The 23,428-nt window shown below is 43.4% G+C and overlaps 1 protein-coding gene and 1 long non-coding RNA gene across 4 annotated transcripts in view; both read right to left on the bottom strand.

The window, feature by feature from the left end:
- SCAMP1 (secretory carrier membrane protein 1) overlaps nt 1-14,470 on the bottom strand; it is an 81,710-nt gene extending 67,240 nt beyond the window's left edge. For all 3 annotated transcript variants that reach the window (XR_012084506.2, XM_072992681.2, XM_020804065.3), the window contains exon 1: nt 9,671-14,470. Coding sequence is in view for 2 of the 3 variants with exons in the window: in XM_072992681.2 (XP_072848782.1) it covers nt 9,671-9,727 (57 nt within the window). In the remaining variant the exon portion in view is untranslated. The remainder of the gene's footprint in view (nt 1-9,670) is intronic.
- Nucleotides 14,471-16,953: 2,483 nt separating this feature from the next.
- LOC144586379 (uncharacterized) lies at nt 16,954-20,839 on the bottom strand. The gene is made up of 2 exons (XR_013541172.1): nt 17,243-20,839; nt 16,954-17,049 (listed from the first exon to the last, which is right to left on the bottom strand). It is a non-coding gene; the product is annotated as an uncharacterized LOC144586379 (long non-coding RNA).
- Between the last annotated feature and the right edge of the window lie 2,589 nt (nt 20,840-23,428).

Genomic DNA, 23,428 nt, shown 5'->3' with positions numbered 1-23,428 from the left:
CTGCAAAGTGAAGATATTTAAGCTCCATGGTTTTCAGTTTCCCTCCCTGCCCCCAAGGCTTAGGTCACAGATCAAAGCTAAGCCACTTGCTTCCTTTTAGTCTTTCCGCTCCAACATGTTCAGTGCCACTTAATGCCATTTATTTATTTATTTATTTATTAGATTTCTATCCTGCCCATCTAGAACAAAGGTCTACTCTGAGCGGTTTACAAATTTAAAAACAATAAAACCAATAAGCATATATTATAAATCCAAGTCCTTGGCAGTACACATGTGCAGCTCCCTTTAGTTTTTAGCACTGAGGAAGAGAAGCTCTCTCTCTCTCTCTCTCTCTCTCTCTCTCTCTCTCTCTCTCTCTCTCTCTCTCTCTCTCTCTCTCTCTCTCTCTCTCTCTCTCTCTCTCTCTGTGTGTGTGTGTGTGTGTGTGTGTGTGTGTGTGTGTGTGTGTGTGTGTGTGTTGGCAGTAGCAATCCTGTACATTTACAAATGTTGACTCCTAGTACATTAACAAGCAAACTATGGTTTGCAAGTAAAATGAATGATAGTAATAAAAAGAGGAAATTCCCATCTCCTTTCCCCTGTCAATTCAGCCTTTACTATTTACAGTATTTTACTACCACAATGGTTCTCAAACATGGATCCCTAAGATGCTTTTAAACTCCAATTAATAACTGTCCCAGTCAATGTGGTCAGGGATACTGAGAGATGAAATACAATAACATCGGCACAAACAAAGTTGGGATGAGAACTACTGCTGCAGCAATTTTCCATTTCCAGAGAAACACAGCAATTGCCACATAAAGCTGAAACAGCATCTTCTTCAGAGACACCCAATAAGATTATTAACCTACATTTCCCACCTTGAGCCAAACAGACTACCTACTAAACCATGCTGACTCCTTAAGACAACTTCTGTGTAAATTAATGAATTTCACATTAAATTTAATAAAATTTTAGATGTACAAGAATTTTGACTTGAAACAACAGTATAGCATAAGTACTGTCTGTGCAAGAAACAAACATCAGGTAGAAAGAAATCAAACTAGCTTACTCTTCTTATGGAAGACTTAGAAGTAAATATTAAGGGTTAAATGGTTGTGGCTTTTTAAAAATATATCCTTCAACTACACAGTGGAAAACATTACTCTGTAGGACAACAAAGCAAAGAAAGCTTTGTTTGAAAGTGAGAAAGCTTTACTGGCCTGATGCAAATATTGTACATATACAGGTACAGGTAACTGCCTCTACTGTACATTGAGTCAATGTAGCAAGACAGTAATTGACAACTACTTCACTTGTAAGAAACAGCAAATAATGTTGCATGAGTGGTTCACATATTCTCCTTTCGTTTCCAGCTTCTGTGTATGGCATTTCTCTATAAAAGATTACACAAGCCTATGTACTCATTCATCCTGTATTATCTGTAGCTTGCAAATGGCTCCTCTACATGTACAACTGCATATTCTGAAGACATGAACATTTGTCCTAACAGGAAGAATTGATACTGATTACAGTCACACTGAAAGCATAGTAGTCTGTGAGAAGAAGCAGCCCACAGCCATAGCATAAGGCAGTGAGCCATCCCCTCAATCGTCTGCTACAGATGGCTATGAGACTATTTACACCCTATTACAAGCAGGAGCCCAGATGAAGGTGCGAGGTACAGAGAAAGGAAAGAAAAATGCAGGGAAGTAACAGTTGGGAAGGATCAGCCAATAGTTGAAAGGTATATGATGATGGGGGAAGAAGAGGGGGCAGTGGCATTGGAGGAAATAAAGGAGGGACTTGATTGCAGGGAAGAGGCAGATTGTGAGGTGGAGGAAAAGAGGGAGAGCAAAGAAGAGCAGGAGATCCCAATAGGATGGAAGTGGCTGGAGATGAAAGATCCCTGGTCTCAGGAGTGGGTGAAGATAAAGCGCTCCTTACAGGAAACTGAAAGAAGGCAGAGAAGTAAACCTTCTCCCAAGCTTATGGGGAAGAACATGAGAGGCAAGGGATAAGAAGTGGGGGGGGGGAATAGCGGTTCAGTTGGAAAGACGTGGCGGCACTGAAGGGACGTGGTGGCGCTGCGGGCTAAACCGCAGAAGCCTGTGCTGCAGGGTCAGAAGACCAAGCAGTCGTAAGATTGAATCCACGCGACGGAGTGAGCTCCCGTCGCTTGTCCCAGCTCCCGCCAACCTAGCGGTTCGAAAGCATGCAAATGCAAGTAGATAAATAGGGACCACCTCGGTGGGAAGGTAACAGCGTTCTGTGTCTAAGTCGCACTGGCCATTTGACCACAGAAGATTGTCTTCGGACAAACGCCGGCTCTATGGCTTGGAAACAGGGATGAGCACCACCCCCTAGAGTCGAACACGACTGGACAAAAATTGTCAAGGGGAACCTTTACCTTTGGAATGACTAGAGCCCATAGAATGTACATCAATTCAAAGAAGGGAGGTCCCTGGAAGGACAAGTGACACAAACCAACCTCAGAAACCAACCTCCTCTCCCAAGACTCCTACAGAAGTGGAATGGACTCAACACCCCTGGTGCGGGACTATCTGCCCCAATCTAAGGAAACCTTGAGGAAGCTCACAAATCAAAAGAGATCTGGGGTGCAGGATGAAACTGGTTACATTAAGTCAAATACAGTGGTGCCCCGCATAGTGAGGTTAATCCGTTCCGGATTAACCATCGCTATGGGGAAACATCGCTATATGGTACAAAAAAGCCCATTGGAACACATTAAACTTCGTTTAATGCATTCCAAATGGGCCCAAAACTCACCGTTATGCAATGTTCCTCCATAGCGCAGGCATTTTCGCACCCTCGGTAAGCGAGGGCAGGGCACAAAATCGCTGCGCTCGTCATTCTGGGTCTTCCGGTGGCCATTTTGGAACCCGCAATCAGCTGATTTTAAAAAACCGCTATGCGAAGATCGGTAAGCGAAACGCTTACCGATCGTCGCAAAGCGAGTTTTTGCCTATCTAGGCATTGGTATGCAATCACATTAGCGATCCCAAAAAATGGATCGCTATGCGAATTCATCGTTAAACGATGCGCTCGTTATGCGTGGCACCACTGTATGACGCTTCTAATTCTTAAGAACTACAGTACTACTTTTCAAAGTTACTAGAGCTGTGATTCCTATTCTTTTTTTCAAGTTGTGACTCCCTTTTATAACAGCCAAGTAACCTGGGACACACACACTGCCGTGTCTGCATAAAAAAGCATTTTTAATGAAGGGAAATCATCCCTTCTCAGAAGGTAGAGGTTTCTTTCTTCTTCAAAGAGCCTGGTTCTCATACATACACATACATGCTAACTGTAACATCTCACTCTGAAATGTCAAGTAAGAAATTATTTAACAAAGACTACAACACATAGAAGGTAGTCTATAAACCCCTTGGGAAACACTGCACTAGAGGCAAAGAGAACACTAGTGCTTTACATCACATATGTACCAAATATATACATATGGTTCCCAGACATGCCACAAAATTTCCACTCATCTGTTGCCTAGGACAAGCAGCAACTGTCATGGTCAAGTGCTTTAGTAGCAGAAAGGTCTTGCTAAAGCCATGATAACTATGCTTACACAATCTATTGTGACTCAAAATCTTACACATAATTTAAAACTTCAATAAAAAGCTCAACTATCACAAGTTAAGAATGATACCTGCTACCCAGAAAGACAACAGCATGGTTATTGCAGAAACATCAGGGGAAGTATTAGAGCAAAGATGGTTTCCTTTGGAAAGTGAACCTTTGCCCTGCACAGAGAAGAATGCAAACTTGCATACCAAAACAGAGGAGACAATAAGGGATTCAGAGTTTCATGCTATTAGTAACTGCCCAGCAATTAAAAATTCCTTAATTCTTTAAATATGTCCGAAGGATGAAACACGTTAAAAGGGGGTCTGAGCCACAAGTTAAAAGAATACTGAAATAAAGCTGCTGCAGAAAAGCTGGATGAATTATTTGAGGCGGGCTTCATTGTGGAAGATGGAACATAGATATCTGTGCTTGAACGGTGATGAAAAGACATGATGAAGAATCAACATCTCTTCTGCAAAAATAACCCTAGTCCCTGCACTTCTTCAAAAACATCAGTAAACATGTATATACATTAGCTGGAATCCTGTTGTGCAGCTCCACATGTGCAAAAGCATGACATCATTAACATGGAAAACTGCCACTGATTAAAGACCTCCTTTGGCAATTACGAAGTGCATTTGCCTTCACTGCATTGTGTTACGAGTCATATGCACCCCAAAAATCACCAAAGAAAATCTGCAATCAGTGACAATTTACTGCTGCTTTTGATGCCATTGTCACTTCATACAGAGAGCTGCACAAGAATTCAGCCACTCTTAATTTGGACTTTTTTTTTTACAAAGTCCCTGACAAAGACTCCCAAATACAGTGGTGGCCCGTTTGACGACGATACTGCATTCCAGCAAAATTGCTATACAGCAAAATCGTCATCAAGCGAAAGTAAAAAACCCATTAGAATGCATTAAAAACCAGTTAATGTGTTATAATGGGGGAAATACCTCATCGTCCAGCGAAGATCCTGCATAGGGCGGCCATTTTCCAGTGCCTGTAAAGCGATGAATCAGTCCTGAACACAGTGGGGAGCCATTTTGCACAGTGGGCGGCCATTTTGGGACCTGCCGATCAGCTGTTTCAAAACCATTGTTAAGTGAAAAATCGGTTCCCGAAGCAGGGAACAGATCATCGTAAAGTGGAAAACCCCATAGGAATCATCATTTTGCGATCACAATTGCGATTGCAAAAAACTCACTGTAAAGCAGATTCGCCATCAAGTGGGGTAATCGTCAAGCAGGGCACCACTGTATATTTAGCAGAAATGACATTAGGAGATTTTTTAAAAATTGATCAGTAACTGCTTAAAGAACAAGACAATAGAAATGCATGGTCGCTTGTCACAATGGAAGTATAGTAAATAGGATATTTCACAAATTTGTATTGAAACCAGTGCATTTTAAAATTCTTCATCAATTAATCAGAAATAAATGCAGTATAAGCAATAAGAATAACTGGTTTGCTAAAAACACCAAAGTATTTATGATATTCAGTTAGACTCACTGCCAGTCAAGTGTACTTAAAACTGCATCACAGTGTAACTTCTTGCTAATTTACTAGTGCTTTCCATTGAGTTTTGTGTTGTATTTACTCTTTTTAATTGCAACCTGCTCTGAAAAGTTTAGGCTAAAGAATACCATAGAAAACTACTAAGATAAATAAATTCACACCTAAACTTTTTTTTAATTTTAGAATGTACATTGTAGAAGATGCGGACAATTCTGGCTAGCATTATCCCTCTCCTAAGATCTGCCGAGACACACATGCATTTAACTCTCATGAATTCTGCTATATCAAAAAAAGGTCAAAACAGATCTAAAATATGCTGCCAGCAATTAATTCAGAACAGTAAAGGGATAAATTCTAAAAAGAGCATGCTTAAAAACAAACAAAGTAACCCATGAGCTCAAGACTCTACAACATGGGAGTCTTCTTTGCAGTACAATCCGCATCATATATATTAATTTCAAGCATTGGTCAACGCTTGCTGGAGTTCTGCTGTAATTATGGTCTCTGTGTCAGCAACACATTCTTTAGTACGAAGCTTCAACACAGATATCCAAGATCAAAGCATTGACATCAGCTCGATTTGATCCTCCCTAGACGTTCTAGCCTTCCTAGTATTGCAATCACACGCAGTTACCGGAGTGCTGATTGCAATACTGATCACTCCCTGGTGTGTAGTAGAGTAAAACTGAGAGCAAAGTGTGTCACACAAAAAAGAAAGACCACGTATTGACATCAGCAAGACTTGCAATCAAAGAAAAGTGGAGGAACTTGCCCAAGTGCTTGAGGAAACCCTTCCAGGCCCGGCTGATGCAAATGCACCTGAACAATGGAAACATTTCAAGAATGCTATTTATAGCACTGCCTTGTCCACATTTGGTAAGAAGACCAAAAAGACGGCAAACATTCATTAGCAAGGCAAGGTCCTCCCACCTCCTGCCAGGAGTGGCGAGCAGATTGCACACTGTGGAACCATTGGTAGAATTGCACCGTCTGCAGACAGATCAGTGAGTGGACCATCCGGCCCCATGGGGTTGGACCCTCGTTAACACCACCTGTGTGGGGAAGTGAGGGAGAGCCAAGGTGGCAATGGTCACTGTCATCAGAAACACACACACACACACACACACACACACACACACACACACACACACACACACACACACACACACACACACACACACACACACACACACACACACACACGCCTGGACTCCAGGTATGGAAACACCCGGCTCCTGCTGCCTGCACCTTTAAGGATTGCAGCCAGATGCGGAGCATGGTGTCCCAGGCAGGTGCTGGAGGTTGTGCGATTGGAGGAGGGGGACTCTTTGGGACTGTCATGGTGGTGACGACTCAGCTTTTGTGTTAGTCTGCGGGAGGAAGCTAGCATGGACTGGGGCAAAGAGGTGTAAGTAAGTGAGCGTGGACGCCTTTTCCCAGGACTCGGCATGGGATACCACAGATTTCTCACCAGCAGAGTGCCTGCACTTTCCTCACCCCTTCTTGGCCCTCTCTGCCTTGGCATTTGACCACATTTCTTCCACATCCAGCCACTCTGCCTCTGTCCCACCACCCACGGTGAGGCGTCTTCTTCAGCAATGCCCCGACCTGGCCACGGTGCAAGTGTCTGGGTCCTTCAGTTGCTTCCCTGGGCACAAACAGGGAAACAACTATTTGGTTGGTTTTGTGTTGCAGTTTGAGCATCACTGGTGTAGGGTCAGGTAATAAAGCAGGTTCATTAGCCATGAATGAAAGATAGTCATTACTTGGCGGGAAACCCCTGTTCCTGGTCATTAGCCAAAAAGGCTAGGAAGATGGCTGGGCCAGTGGATGACAACTTTGAAGGAGAATTGTTGTTATACATATTGCTCTGACAGGACAACTATATATAAACCTCCATGAGAGGAGGATACATTCTCCACTTTAATATGTTACATCTCATAATATTTGCATGTATTTCCCACCTCTCTTGGGAAAACTCATATCTTAGGGCACTTAACATTTCAACATGGTTCCTGCATTCTGCCAAAACACAAGTGTCTATAACAGAAAAATAAACTTGAAAGAAAATGCAGAGTATTACACCAGAATTCTGCCTCATTGTACATTCTCATCTCCTGTCTTTTGTTCTTACAGTATTGTTGTTCTAATATGATTGTGTCTTAAATTTTAAACTGTTTTACACATTGTATCAAGGGTTTAATTGTAAACATTATAGACATTTATACTGGCCCTCTAATAGTTACAGTTGGTGACAGGTTCCCTCTTATATCCCTCAGAGAAACAACAGGTTACAATTGGCTTTTTGTAGGGGAGGAACAACTTTCTGACTACTACTACAGTATTTTTCACTAATGCTGCAATTCTGTCTCTCTTCACCTTCTGAAAGCTGAAATCTTCATTTGCCCAGGAAAACAATGATCTTCCAAACCTCATCTATCCCTATGGGTAGGTTAGCTTTTGGTGGAACACTACTAACTCTGGACTGTGTTTCCCTAGGAAAATCTTTATGCAGCACAACAGCATCATGAAAGTGGAAAATTTATGAGTAGCATCTTTAAGTATACAGTGCCTGTCTCTTTAAGAGGCAGGTGTAAATAGCAACTCCCTCTCCTTTGCGAATGTTTGCAGTTCCTTTAGAATTCAGACAGAACTGGTTGGAAAACATTGGTCTGTTTTATACTGTTAAATCAAAGGTGTTGTGTTCCTTTGTGGAAGCTTTAGAAAAACCTTCCACCTTCTGTTCATTAGAAGGTGAATTTCCCAATATTGATGTTTCAAAAGGCAAGGCAATTTCCTAAAGAAGGAAAAAAAACATGGGTTTCAAGCAGAATGTTGGGATTGCAGATATAAACATAGAATTAAGGAAATTCAAGCCACTGATCAACTCTCTCATCCTCACTCAAAACACGGGCACACAGATGCCTAAGTTTTTTTCAGTCACAGGACAATACATTACTTCAAACAATTAACAACAACTGAGTATATAAAGTTTCCAAATACCTACTCCTATTTGACATGTTTTTCCATTCAAACTAATACTGTATTCAAATCTCTTTATAAAAGTTAAAGATGAAGAAGCAATTTAATGTGAAGAACAGTTGGGCTCACTGCACACCATGATAATGACTTGCATTATAATTGCACAGCTATGATGATGAGAGATTGAGCAATTTTTAATTTTCACATATCACATTACACTGATTTCACAAGTTACTGTTGCCACCTGGTAAGCAAATGAACTGCAGGACATACATGTACCCAATGGGGTTCATGGAGTCTAAAATAACAATACTACTGTTAGTCTTGGAGAAGATTATGGTCTTTAGAATGATTTATCATAGTATTTAGTTATTTTATTAGTGGATTTCACTACTCTGCTTGTTTGTTCTGACCTTTGGTTGTTCTGACCTTTGACAATTCTGTTAACAAGTCTGACATTATATGCCATATTATAAGCAGGCATATATCCAATTCTGACTCAAACTAAAGGTGATAATGTCAAACTTCACATCCTGGCTAAATGTGTTTACATGTATGTTAGACATATATGTCTGTACAAACTAAAGGTGTTAACATCAAACTTCACATTTCAGCTGTCTGTGTGTGTTTGCGTGTATATTAGACATACATATGTGTACAAACTAAAGGTGATAACCTCAAACTTTACATATCAGGTGTGTGTGTGTGTGTGTGCGCACACCAAAACTGGAAAAAGAAATGCTTTTAAGAATCTCACAAGAGCTCCTGATATATTTATTTTGCTCACTGTTGTAATTTCTGGATGGTGGTAGTATCTTGGTTTCATAGAACAGTACACAACAAGTTGCATAGGTGGATATGACTGTATTCCCAGCTAACGTTTTGAAACATTAAAACATCAGTTTATTTAATTAACACACATTTATATAATCTGCTTATAACACAGCATATAACGCCAGAGTTGTTAACACATCTGTCAAAACAAACAAGCATAGTGGAACCCACTTTCCCAATTCATTCAGTCCATAAATATGTCTAACAAAACAGTTGAAAAACGAGGAACCTCTTTCTCTATGTGAAATATTCACCAGCTCCGTTAAAATATTATTCCCAGCATCTGGCTGGGGTCCCCCTTCCGACAGCTTTGATAACTCTGGTCACCTTAGCCTTAGAGGACTAAGGAGGATGGCCAGAAAGGGCCTCCTCTCGCACCACCCTTCCCACACCCCTCACGAGGAGGCAAAGCCGAGGCGCCGCTCCGGGGCGTTGGAGAGGAAGCGCTGAGCTCCCTTTCCCCTCTGAGAGGGAGACGCCATCGGCCACCCCCACCCCTCGCGAACGCCAAAGGGCAGGAGGTGGGCTGGAGCAGGACCGAGAGACTCCGGGTTGGAGGCGCTCCCTGAAGGAGACGCGCTCGCACGTTCAGTCACACGACTCCAAACTGACAGGCCAGGAAAGCGCCCTCCCTTACTTACCCACCCACCCCGGCGGGGCTGGTCAGCGGGACACGCCCGGTTGCTCGGCCAAGGCGGGCCGGCCAGCCTCCCCCGTTCTCCTCCAACACCTCCCCCCGGCCGCCGGTCTTTACCTTGAAAGGGTTGTTGAGGTCCGGGTCGGCGAAGGGGTTGCTGTCGAAGTCCGACATGGTGGTCGAGGGTCGGGACGAGGCGGGCGCGGCTCTGCGCGGATGGCGGCGGACGACGACTCCCCTCGAGCGCCCCAAAGGCTGCCCCCCCACTCCCGCGCCGGTACCACCCCCGCAGGGAGATCCGGTACAAAGCCCGCCCCTCAAGAAACCCTGCGCTCCTCGATAGGATACCCAACCGGCCTCCAAGATGGCCGCCCCGGAAACAGCGTAAGAGGCGCGCCGGTTTTCCCGTGAAAAGGGGTGGAGCGAAAATCTGGTGGGAGAGGAGGGGGCTTTTTTTTTCTCCCCGCCCCTGGGAGATTTTATTCATCTGTCTTAAAGGGTTGTTTCTTGTAGACATTGTGAGGTTTTATTTCTAACATCCAAAATCTAGGTTTCCAGGCAGTTTGGGGTTATGTTTTTTCCTTCTGTTTATAAACACGAGTGTGCAGAAACTACATCCAGCAGTCCTCCGGCGTCCAGACGCTGGCCATAATATGTGGGTGATTTTAAATCATTCGATTGACAATTGCTTCCAAAGTTTTAACTGTTGGTGAGATTATATGTAATTTGGGTTTGAGTCTTGTATTTAACAGAGACTAAATAAACCATTGAACTTGGTTGAATAGACTGCCAGGTCAGCATTTTTTCAGAGATGTAGCCATGTTGGTCTGTTTTGGCAAAAGGAAAACAAGTACAATGCCATTTTTAAGATTTAAAAGGTAATTTCATATAGGCATTCTCCATATGTCTATATAAATATAATTGCTTTCAATACTACTGTGTCACATAATCATTTTCGCCTCCTCGTATCTGGATCAGTATCCAATGGAAAAATGCCTATGGGATCATAACTGATTGTTTTTAAGGATTTTTGTTAGTTTTACTCCAACAAATGTAGTTATATGCACTAGAATTTAATTTATTTATGAGGCATATCCATATTTTCCTATTGATTCATATTGGCAAACACATACCTGCATTTCCCCCTACTAAGAACAATAATGAAAAAAGGAGGTAACTGGTATTATCAAATTAGTATGCTTTTTTCCTCCATACAGTATATGAACATATGCTCAATAAAGACAGGAGTCACAGTGTTGTTTACCTGATCATTCAGTAGCAGTCACCTTTCTGGACAGACAGTCAAAAGGCACATGAATTCAGTCTCACAAAGAACCATGATCAACAATGTAGAAGTGTGGGGGTTCAACTTTAGGCTCCTTCTTTCGTTCAAATAAATCAGGAGATTTTTGTAATTTAGAAACAGGTGTGATGTTTATTGGTGTGTTCAGCAAATAACCGGTGTCAACAAAATGGTTCCAACGCTTTTCTCCTGACAACGGGTCAGTCAAGGGCTTCCATTCTTCATCTAGGAATGGGTTTCCTAATCACCTGAGTTCCATGGACCTGGCCAGTCTACCAATAAGTTCGGGTTCACCATCTGTCCTGCTTCACTTTCCAACAGGGGCACGGTGTCGTCATACCGGCCATCCGCCCACACGGAGCATCCGAAGTGTGTGGGTTGTCCAGGGTCTCTCCTGTATCCCTTTCTTCCTCATTTTGCTCACCCTCCATTCCAGCCTCTCTCTCTACTCTCTCTTTCTCCTCTCTTAGTTGTCTCCGCCACTCTGGCTTCTGCTTCACCCCAGTAAGAAGGTCTCAGAGGGATCTCTCTCCTTTTCCTGTAGTCCCCCTCTTCCTTAGGGACTCTCAGTCTTCCCCATGCTCCAGTCCATGGGTCCTCCATCCAGACCCACCTGTCGTAACTGTTCCTCCCTCCTTTTTATATCTGCAGCTCCTGCCTCTATCTCCACCCTCTTCTTCGGCTCTGCTCCTGCCATTTTCCTCAACTGTTCACTTTTGTAATTCTCCCTCTGTTTCCCGTGTATCTGTCCCTCGCTGTTCTGTTCTCTCAGGAGGTGAGACAGGCAAGGTCTGTACAGTACTGTATCTCTTTCTCGGCTGTCAGTGGGAGGGACAGCACTCCAGCAAGAGGGCTACCACTCTTGCCCCATCTCACACTGAACATCCACCTCCCTTTGCCTGCCCTTGTTTCTGTCATGGCCTCTGTTTATCAACTGCTGTTCTATAACTCATAGCTATATAGGGTTACCAAAGGCTATGATTAATGAATGAGAGATCTTCTTAAATAACGGAGCGGTGGTAATAGTGGTGAATATGATGACTGATAATTGATAACGATGAGGATAAGATGATGATGCTTTTCCATAAAGGCATTATAATGCCAGCCATCAAAACTTCCATTCTTTAGATAGTCTACAACTAATCTGTATGCTATAAATTGCACAGTATTTCAAGCTGTTCCAGAGGTGTGACCCAGGCACATCTTCAGAACTGAGCAACCATACATGCAAACAGAGTCTGTGCTAACCTCCCTGATAACAGTCACAAAAGAAAACAAACTAATTTACAAATTACAGAGAATGAGAATAATTAGATGTTTCAGTAATTAAGGAATATCTCATCTAATACCAGGTGAACCATAATATATAGATTAACTCAAAATGTTGTTGCTCTCAAGGTATACTGTGTGACAACAGTCAAGCAAGACACTGAGATACTGTGACTGCCTTGTATTATAATACTAAGTTGTATGTACGTTATCCTGCAGAAATGAGAGATCACAGGGGAAAGCTGATTAAATCTTACTCTTCCAACTAGGGGGAAATCACATCTTCCAACTAAAACATTACAGGCATTCTTCTCACATCCAACCATGGCATTAGATTAGATTAGGCATCCTTCAGTCTCGAGAGACTATGGTAACGTGCTCTGTATGGAGGAGCTGGAATGTCCTCTCCAGAGCACGAAGCCTGGGTAAAATAATATGGAGGGTAGGCTGTTACCGAAGCTTACCTCTCCACGTTGCTGAAATAGTCCAATGGAAAGGAAAGAGCCAATATGACTGGTTCCAGCAATGGAAAGGAAAGAGCTGGTTCCAGCGACGTCACAAGAGTTGACAGAACGACATGAACTGCCTATGGGACTGCGGCTCTGGATTTTGCCTCAAGGTTAATTCCTGCAGCCTTTTCCATCACTGGATATAGCCACAAGGCAGTGGACGCTTGAAATCGGAGTTTTCCTTCTCCTAGATGGGCTGCCTTCCAAGGCTGACGAGCCCCACCTACCCGGCCTGCTCCCTAATAGGGCAGAGAGGACCCTGGATGGGGAGGAAAGGAAATGGGGTGGAGAGGGCCCTAGAAGGGGAGTTTAGGAAATGGATGCAGAGGACCCCAGAGGGAAAGGAAAGGAAATGGGGTGGAGAGTACTCTGGATGGGGCAGAAAAGAAATGGGGTGGAGAGGACCCTAGGGGGGAAGAAACTGACTGTATCTGTACAACAAACATGTAACTCTTCATCACAAGGCTCATTCATGTACTTCTCTTCGTTTAGTTTAGTCGTTTAGTCGTGTCCGACTCTTCGTGACCCCATGGACCAGAGCACGCCAGGCCCTCCTGTCTTCCACTGCCTCCCGGGGTTGGGTCAGATTCATGTTGGTTGCTTCGGTGACACTGTCCAACCATCTCATCCTGTGTCGTCCCCTTCTCCTCTTGCCTTCACACTTTCCCAACATTAAGGTCTTTTCCAGGGAGTCTTCTCTTCTCATGAGATGGCCAAAGTAGTGGAGCCTTAGCTTCAGGATCTGTCCTTCCAATGAGCACTCAGGGTTGATTTCCTTCAAAATGAATAGGTCTGATCTCCTTGCAGTCCAGGGGACTGAGGTTATTAATATTTCTTCCAGCAGTCTTAATTCTGGTTTGGGATTCCTCCAGTCCAGCCTTTTGCATGATGTTTTCTGCATAAAAGTTAAATAAGCAGGGAGACAATATACAGCCTTTTCGTACTCCTTTCTCAAATTTGAACCTACCAGTTGTTTCATATCCAGTTCTAACTGTTGCTTCCTGTCCCACATATAGGTTTCTCAGGAGATGGATAAGGTGGTCAGGCACGCCCATTTCTTTAAGGACTTGCCATAGTTTGCTGTGGTCCACACAGTCAAAGGCTTTTGCATAATCAATAAAGCAGAAGTAGATGTTTTTCTGGAACTCTCTGGCTTTCTCCATAATCCAGCGCAAGTTAGCAATTTGGTCTCGAGTTCCTCTGCCCCTTCGGAATCCCACTTGTACTTCTGGGAGTTCTCGGTCCACATATTGCTGAAGCCTACCTTGTACAAAGGCCCATATCAGGATCTGTACATTTCTTTCCAACACTTTGCCAGCTGAGTGTTTGTCACAGTCAAGCTCTCTGATGGACTGACAATTGCCTGAAAACTTGGCTTACAACCACCTCATCATCCTGCTCATTGTTCTCATGGATGCATTGCCAGTTTTCAATGTCTTAAAAATATAGGTCCCAGTGTGGTGTAATGGATACTGTGATTCCTATACTTGTGCCTTTGATTTTTTGCTACCTAAATGCAAGATTTGTCTTTTAACTGTATTCCAGTTACTAGCTAGTCTTTTTCTTTTGTTGTTCCTTTCTTCCACAAGACCAGATATCATTGTGTTGCTATGATTTTGGAAGATACATTGTGTTGCTTCCAAATTAGTGTCCAAGATTCCTCAACCAATATGTTCTGCTTCCTGTATTTCTCTCTCACCACACACACTTATTTTAATCTTTAGCAAGGAGCTGTAATAGTTTATACTTTTCAACAGCACACAGTAACCAATAGTAAGCCAGTAACTGATCACAGTCACTCTCTGTGTTATCCTACAACAGTAAAGTAGCATGCTATTGCATACTGCCCAGTAACTTCTGTTCCATGGAGAGGAACAGTATAAATGTCTGCAAAAGAACTAATTATTTTCTAAAATATATTTTCCCCAATCAGTTTGAAACTATATTCCAGAAGCAGTTAGTTTTCTTCTTAATAAGTGCTGATTTTGGTGATCATCCATTCCTAATTGCCATTCTAAACTAATGCTTTTAATGCATTAAAAGTTAAGTACTGCATTTGTCTTGATGATGAATAATCTGGGTGATGTTAATAGGGCACAGTGTGGGAAAGAGAGGTTACTAAGCAAAATGCATATTAGATTTTTTTTTCTTGGAAAACAACTACCTCTGGTGCTTACAGTTGGAACTACAGAAAAAAAATGTGGTATTGGGGTAGTAGTTTTTTACACTATGAAAAGAGAAACAGACACTCTAAATCAGGGGTCTCAAACATGCGGCCCGGGGGCCATTTGCGGCCCACCGGATGATAGTTTGTGGCCCCCGCCTTGCCTGCCCCCGAAGCGCTCACGCATCCTCTGCTGTCAAGAATCAAAAAAAAAAAAGGCTCGCCTCACTCTCCGGCTCTCCCCCAAGACAGCGCTTCTTGCACCCTCCATCCGGAACTGCAGCCTGCCAGCCAGCCCACCTGTCTGCCGGCTGGCAGGCTGCACTTCTGGATGGAGGGGGCAAGAGGCACATTCTTGGCGTAGAGCCGGCAAGCGAGGCCCACTGCCAGCCCTTTTCTCTGAGTGGCTGAGCCACCGCCAAGCGATGCCGAAGAGTGGAGCTCGCTCCTGGCCCCTCCTTGAAGAGCTCCTCCAAGTCGCCAACAGCAGCTGCCCCCGCCACCACCTCTTCCATGGAAGCGGCTCTCTGGCTCTCTTTCTGTCTCGGCACCCCCAGCACCAGCCCGCCCAGCGGCCGCCTCAGTACCCGGCACTGCTTCCTCCTCCTCCTCTTCATCCTGCTTCAGCTGCCTTAGCTCTGGAGGCTGCCTAGGCTCGGCTCCCAAATTTTGCTCCTCTGTTGTGGTGGGGGCAGTTGCTGCTGCTGAGTGCACCATTTTTTTGAGGGGAGGCCCTCAGAGGAAGGTTGCCAGACCTCCGTGTGTGTTTATGTGTGTGCATGCATGCGCACCTGTGCCCCCCGGTTCTGTTTAATTTTGCGGGTACCAGTGGGGGCTATTCTCCTCTGGCAAGGTGAATTCTGTGAGGGTTTTTTTAAATTTTATGTTGTGCCATCCTCCCCCCCCCGGCTAGGAGGTCGCTGGCGCTCCCTCCTCCGCTTCTTCGTCCTGCTGCTGCTGCTGGTGGTAGTGAAGAAGGAGCTGGAGGGGGTTGTGGCCGGCGATGAGGACTTGCACGCCCCTCCCCCTCCTCCTCAGAGCCTCACCCGGGCTAAGGAAATTCCTGGGTGGCTTCCTCAGGCTCTCGCTCCGCTTGGCGGAAAATCTGATGCGGCCCAGCCTCACCCAGACTCTGCCTCCAGCAGCCCCCAGGTAAATTGAGTTTGAGACCCCTGATCTATACCTATTAAAGACCCAGCCGTTCCCCATTCTCAGATCTTGAAAATAACTAATATTCAAATTTGTACTTTTCGATGTAATTTATGGATGTAACACAACACCAAGAAGCCCCAGCCAGCAGGATAATAGGAGCTGTAGTCCAGGACTGTTGGAGGGCACAGGATTGATGCCTGCTGTGCTTTGAATACAGCACATGGCCAGTCCCGTGTTGCATACACAGATCATTCTAATATGGCCGTGTTATTTCCAGGCTGTCTCCTGCTTTAAATAGTTGATCAGTGGTATTGCTGGACTGGATGGTGTGTGTGAAAAGTCATTCGGTGTGCACTTTGGAATCACAGCTCTTAGCTTGGGGAGATTCATCGTGACCATAAAAAAGGATCACATGAACCACATGTTAGCCTCAAAATATGGGTTACAATAGGACAGCTTTCCTGAGCTGGTTGCTTTCTGGTTGTTCAGCATTGCTGTTCCCATCTCTTGTGGCCCTTGCTGGCTGAGCTTGGAGATGTTCCTTGGACTACAACACCCAGAAGCCCCAGCTAGCATGATAATAGGAGTTGTAGTCCAGTACCTTGGGAGGGCACTGGGTTGCTGCCTGATCTTCTAAGGTAAGAGAGTATAATGGTGGCTGTTTCAAATAGGGACAAAGAGAGGAAAAGAACTGCAAGAAAAATCCATTTGCGACTCATGTCATTTAAGAAAGGATAAAAAACAGACAAAAACAACAAAGATTTTTTACACAGTTTAATTTATTTTTTATCTTTAGGATTAGTCAAGACTAATGGGTGGTCCCTGCAGGATGCCCAGAGGAAGGCAAAAAACCTCCACGACCTCTGGCCAATTTGCCCTGGAGGAAAATTCCTTCCCGACCCCAAATATGGCGATCAGTGTTACCCTGGGCATATCAGCAAAGACCATAAACAACCACCCGGCTGCAAGCACAACATCCAGACTCCTTTAGCAACAGCCCTGCTGGTTTGAACGAGAGTTGGAACACAGGAAAAGCTCTAAGTTACCTGAAAGATTAATAAATGTCTTCTGAAATGCCATCTCATCCCGTCATTCAAACCTAAAAAAAAAGGCAAAGTTCATAGATTGAAACTAGAACTTGAGAAAATTAATACATTCTCCCAGAATCCTGCTTCCACCTTACAAGGAGGAGATGGAGATTTGAATTCCATAATGTCGTGATTCTCACTGGATGACCCACCTTCATGATTTTTATGGGGATAAAAACACTAGAAATAAAATGAATGAATTACCTGTTCATTCCTTCAAGGAGATTGAAATGGTGCAGAAATTTCAGCCCAATTTTTAATTCTTATTCCAGATACGCTGAAGGGAATGAGACAAAGGTCTTCTACAGTTTTGTCAAATCAGTCCAACCTAAAAAGAAGTTTATCAATTAAAACTGGAAATTCAGTGTTTGCTGTCAGTTTCACTCATCATGGTCCGAAGAGAAAAAAGACTTGCCGATGGTCTGCTGGATAATATGGGGAACAAGAGGTATTTTTCTTACCTGGTACCAAAAGTGAGTGACTTACCCCAAGATGATGCAGAAACTTTAATAGATCGTACTCGGAAGATATAGCAGGTCCCTTTCACTTTCGGAAATTATTCAGAGTTTGCTGTAAGTTTCACTCATCATTGCCCGAAGGAAAAAAAGACTTGTTGACAGTCTGCTGGATAACTTGGGGAATAAGAGGTATTTTTCTTACCTGATAACAAAAGTGAGTGACTTACCCCAAGATGATGCAGAAACGTTAATAGATCGAACTTGGAAGACATAGCAGGTTTCTTTCGATGGTCTGCTGGATAATTTGAGGAAGAAGAGTGAGTGACTTACCCCAAGATGATGCAGAAACATTAATAGATTGTACTTGGAAGACATAGCAGGCCCCTTTCTATGGTCTCCTGGATAATTTGGGGAGCAAGAGTGAGTGACTTATCCCAAGATGATGCAGAAACTTTAATAGATTGTACTTGGAAGACATAGCAGGTTTCTTTCGATGGTCTGCTGGATAATTTGGGGAACAAGAGTGAGTGACATACCCCAAGATGATGCAGAAACTTTAATAGATTGTACTTGGAAGACATAGCAGGTTTCTTTCGATGGTCTGCTGGATAATATGGGGAACAAGACTGAGCGGCTTACCCCAAGATGATGCAGAAACTTTGATAGATCGTACTTGGAAGACATAGCAGGTTTCTTTCGATGGTCTGCATGATAATTTGGGGAACAAGACTGAGTGACTTACCCCCAGATGCTGCAGAAACTTTAATAGATCGTACTTGGAAGACATAGCAGGTCCCTTTCTATGGTCTCCTGGATAATTTGGGGAACAAGAGTGAGTGACTTACCCCAAGATGATGCAGGAACTTTAATAGATCGTACTTGGAAGACATAGCAGGTCCCCTTCTATGGTCTCCTGGATAATTTGGGGAATAAGAGTGAGTGACTTACCCCAAGATGATGCAGAAACTAATGGATTGTACTTGGAAGACATAGCAGGTCCCTTTCGATGGTCTGCTGGATAATTTGAGGAAGAAGAGTGAGTGACTTACCCCAAGATGATGCAGAAACTATAATACATCGTACTTGGAAGACATAGCAGGTTTCTTTCGATGGTCTGCTGGATAATTTGGGGAACAAGAGTGAGTGACATACCCCAAGATGATGCAGAAACTTTAATAGATTGTACTTGGAAGACATAGCAGGTTTCTTTCGATGGTCTGCTGGATAATTTGGGGAACAAGACTGAGCGGCTTACCCCAATATGATGCAGAAACTTTAATAGATCGTACTTGGAAGACACAGCAGGTTTCTTTCGATGGTCTGCTGGATAATTTGGGGAACAAGACTGAGTGACTTACACCCAGATGCTGCAGAAACTTTAATAGATCGTACTTGGAAGACATAGCAGGTCCCTTTCTATGGTCTCCTGGATAATTTGGGGAACAAGAGTGAGTGACTTACCCCAAGATGATGCAGGAACTTTAATAGATCGTACTTGGAAGACATAGCAGGTCCCCTTCTATGGTCTCCTGGATAATTTGGGGAATAAGAGTGAGTGACTTACCCCAAGATGATGCAGAAACTTTAATGGATTGTACTTGGAAGACATAGCAGGTCCCTTTCGATGGTCTGCTGGATAATTTGAGGAAGAAGAGTGAGTGACTTACCCCAAGATGATGCAGAAACTATAATACATTGTACTTGGAAGACATAGCAGGTTTCTTTCGATGGTCTGCTGGATAATTTGGGGAACAAGACTGAGTGGCTTACCCTAAGATGATGCAGAAACTTTAATAGATCGTACTTGGAAGACATAGTAGGTTTCTTTTGATGGTCTGCTGGATAATTTGGGGAACAAGACTGAGTGGCTTACCCCAAGATGATGCAGAAACTTTGATAGATCGTACTTGGAAGACATAGCAGGTTTCTTTCGATGGTCTGCTGGATAATTTGGGGAACAAGACTGAGTGGCTTACCCCAAGATGATGCAGAAACTTTGATAGATCGTACTTGGAAGACATAGCAGGTTTCTTTCGATGGTCTGCTGGATAATTTGGGGAACAAGAGTGAGTGCCTTACCCCAAGATGATGCAGAAACTATAATACATCGTACTTGGAAGACACAGCAGGTTTCTTTCGATGGTCTGCTGGATAATTTGAGGAAGAAGAGTGAGTGACTTACCCCAAGATGATGCAGAAACTTTAATAGATTGTACTTGGAAGACATAGCAGGTCCCTTTCGATGGTCTGCTGGATAATTTGGGGAACAAGAGTGAGTGACATACCCCAAGATGATGCAGAAACCTTAATAGATCGTACTTGGAAGACATAGCAGGTTTCTTTCGATGGTCTGCTGGATAATTTGGGGAACAAGACTGAGTGGCTTACCCCAAGATGATGCAGAAACTTTGATAGATCGTACTTGGAAGACATAGCAGGTTTCTTTCGATGGTCTGCTGGATAATTTGGGGAACAAGACTGAGTGGCTTACCCCAAGATGAAGCAGAAACCTTAATAGATCGTACTTGGAAGACATAGCAGGTTTCTTTTGATGGTCTGCTGGATAATATGGGGAACATGACTGAGTGGCTTACCCCAAGATGATGCAGAAACTTTAATAGATCGTACTTGGAAGACATAGCAGGTTTCTTTCGATGGTCTGCTGGATAATTTGAGGAAGAAGAGTGAGTGACTTACCCCAAGATGATGCAGAAACTATAATACATCGTACTTGGAAGACATAGCAGGTTTCTTTCGATGGTCTGCTGGATAATTTGAGGAAGAAGAGTGAGTGACTTACCCCAAGATGATGCAGAAACTTTAATAGATTGTACTTGGAAGACATAGCAGGTCCCTTTCTATGGTCTGCTGGATAATTTGGGGAACAAGAGTGAGTGACTTACCCCAAGATGATGCAGAAACTATAATACATCGTACTTGGAAGACATAGCAGGTTTCTTTCGATGGTCTGCTGGATAATTTGAGGAAGAAGAGTGAGTGACTTACCCCAAGATGATGCAGAAACTTTAATAGATTGTACTTGGAAGACATAGCAGGTCCCTTTCTATGGTCTGCTGGATAATTTGGGGAACAAGACTGAGTGGCTTACCCCAAGATGATGCAGAAACTTTAATAGATCGTACTTGGAAGATATAGCAGGTTTGATTCGATGGTCTGCTGGATAATTTTGGGAACAAGACTGAGTGGCTTACCCCAAGATGATGCAGAAACTTTAATAGATCGTACTTGGAAGACATAGCAGGTTTCTTTCGATGGTCTGCTGGATAATTTGGGGAACAAGAGTGAGTGACTTACCCCCAGATGATGCAGAAACTTTAATAGATCGTACTTGGAAGATATAGCAGGTCCCTTTCTATGGTCTGCTGGATAATTTGGGGAACAAGAGTGAGTGACTTACCCCCAGATGATGCTGGAACTTTAATAGATCATACTTGGAAGACACAGCATGTTTTTCGATGATCTGCTGGATAATTTGGTGAACAAGAGTGAGTGACTTACCCCAAGATGATGCAGAAACTTTAATAGATCGTCCTTGGAAGACATAGCAGGTCCCTTTCTATGGTCTGCTGGATAATTTGGGGAACAAGAGTGAGTGGCTTACCCCAAGATGATGCAGAAACTTTAATAGATCGTACTTGGAAGACATAGCATGTTTTTCGATGATCTGCTGGATAATTTGGGGAACAAGAGTGAGTGACTTACCCCAAGATGATGCAGAAACTATAATACATTGTACTTGGAAGACATAGCAGGTTTCTTTCGATGGTCTGCTGGATAATTTGGGGAACAAGACTGAGTGGCTTACCCCAAGATGATGCAGAAACTTTAATAGATCGTACTTGGAAGACATAGTAGGTTTCTTTTGATGGTCTGCTGGATAATTTGGGGAACAAGACTGAGTGGCTTACCCCAAGATGATGCAGAAACTTTGATAGATCATACTTGGAAGACATAGCAGGTTTCTTTTGATGGTCTGCTGGATAATTTGAGGAAGAAGAGTGAGTGACATACCCCAAGATGATGCAGAAACTATAATAGATTGTACTTGGAAGACATAGCAAGTTTCTTTCGATGGTCTGCTGGATAATTTTGGGAACAAGACTGAGTGGCTTACCCCAAGATGATGCAGAAACTTTAATAGATCGTACTTGGAAGACATAGCAGGTTTCTTTCGATGGTCTGCTGGATAATTTGGGGAACAATACTGAGTGGCTTACCCCAAGATGATGCAGAAACCTTAATAGATCGTACTTGGAAGACATAGCAGGTTTCTTTTGATGGTCTGCTGGATAATATGGGGAACATGACTGAGTGGCTTACCCCAAGATGATGCAGAAACTTTGATAGATCGTACTTGGAAGACATAGCAGGTTTCTTTCGATGGTCTGCTGGATAATTTGGGGAACAAGACTGAGTGGCTTACCCCAAGATGATGCAGAAACTTTGATAGATCGTACTTGGAAGACATAGCAGGTTTCTTTCGATGGTCTGCTGGATAATTTGGGGAACAAGACTGAGTGGCTTACCCCAAGATGATGCAGAAACCTTAATAGATCGTACTTGGAAGACATAGCAGGTTTCTTTTGATGGTCTGCTGGATAATATGGGGAACATGACTGAGTGGCTTACCCCAAGATGATGCAGAAACTTTGATAGATCGTACTTGGAAGACATAGCAGGTTTCTTTCGATGGTCTGCTGGATAATTTGGGGAACAAGACTGAGTGGCTTACCCCAAGATGATGCAGAAACTTTGATAGATCGTACTTGGAAGACATAGCAGGTTTCTTTCGATGGTCTGCTGGATAATTTGGGGAACAAGACTGAGTGGCTTACCCCAAGATGATGCAGAAACTTTAATAGATCGTACTTGGAAGACATAGCAGGTTTCTTTGGATGGTCTGCTGGATAATTTGAGGAAGAAGAGTGAGTGACTTACCCCAAGATGATGCAGAAACTATAATACATCGTACTTGGAAGACATAGCAGGTTTCTTTCGATGGTCTGCTGGATAATTTGAGGAAGAAGAGTGAGTGACTTACCCCAAGATGATGCAGAAACTTTAATAGATTGTACTTGGAAGACATACAGGTCCCTTTCTATGGTCTGCTGGATAATTTGGGGAACAAGACTGAGTGGCTTACCCCAAGATGATGGAGAAACTTTGATAGATCATACTTGGAAGACATAGCAGGTTTCTTTTGATGGTCTGCTGGATAATTTGAGGAAGAAGAGTGAGTGACATACCCCAAGATGATGCAGAAACTATAATAGATTGTACTTGGAAGACATAGCAAGTTTCTTTCGATGGTCTGCTGGATAATTTTGGGAACAAGACTGAGTGGCTTACCCCAAGATGATGCAGAAACTTTAATAGATCGTACTTGGAAGACATAGCAGGTTTCTTTCGATGGTCTGCTGGATAATTTGGGGAACAAGACTGAGTGACTTATCCCCAGATGCTGCAGAAACTTTAATAGATCGTACTTGGAAGACACAGCAGGTCCCTTTCTATGGTCTCCTGGATAATTTGGGGAACAAGAGTGAGTGACTTACCCCAAGATGATGCAGGAACTTTAATAGATCGTACTTGGAAGACATAGCAGGTCCCCTTCTATTGTCTCCTGGATCATTTGGGGAATAAGAGTGAGTGACTTACCCCAAGATGATGCAGAAACTTTAATGGATCGTACTTGGAAGACATAGCAGGTCCCCTTCTATGGTCTCCTGGATAATTTGGGGAATAAGAGTGAGTGACTTACCCCAAGATGATGCAGAAACTTTAAGAGGTTTGTACTTGGAAGACATAGCAGGTTTCTTTCGATGGTCTCCTGGATAATTTGGGGAACAAGAGTGAGTGGCTTACCCCAAGATGATGCAGAAACTTTAATAGATCGTACTTGGAAGACATA

Source organism: Pogona vitticeps, chromosome 2 (assembly GCF_051106095.1).
Source record: "Pogona vitticeps strain Pit_001003342236 chromosome 2, PviZW2.1, whole genome shotgun sequence".
In the NCBI taxonomy this organism is placed as follows: Eukaryota; Metazoa; Chordata; class Lepidosauria; order Squamata; family Agamidae; genus Pogona; species Pogona vitticeps.
This window is presented reverse-complemented; position numbering and strand designations above follow the sequence as displayed.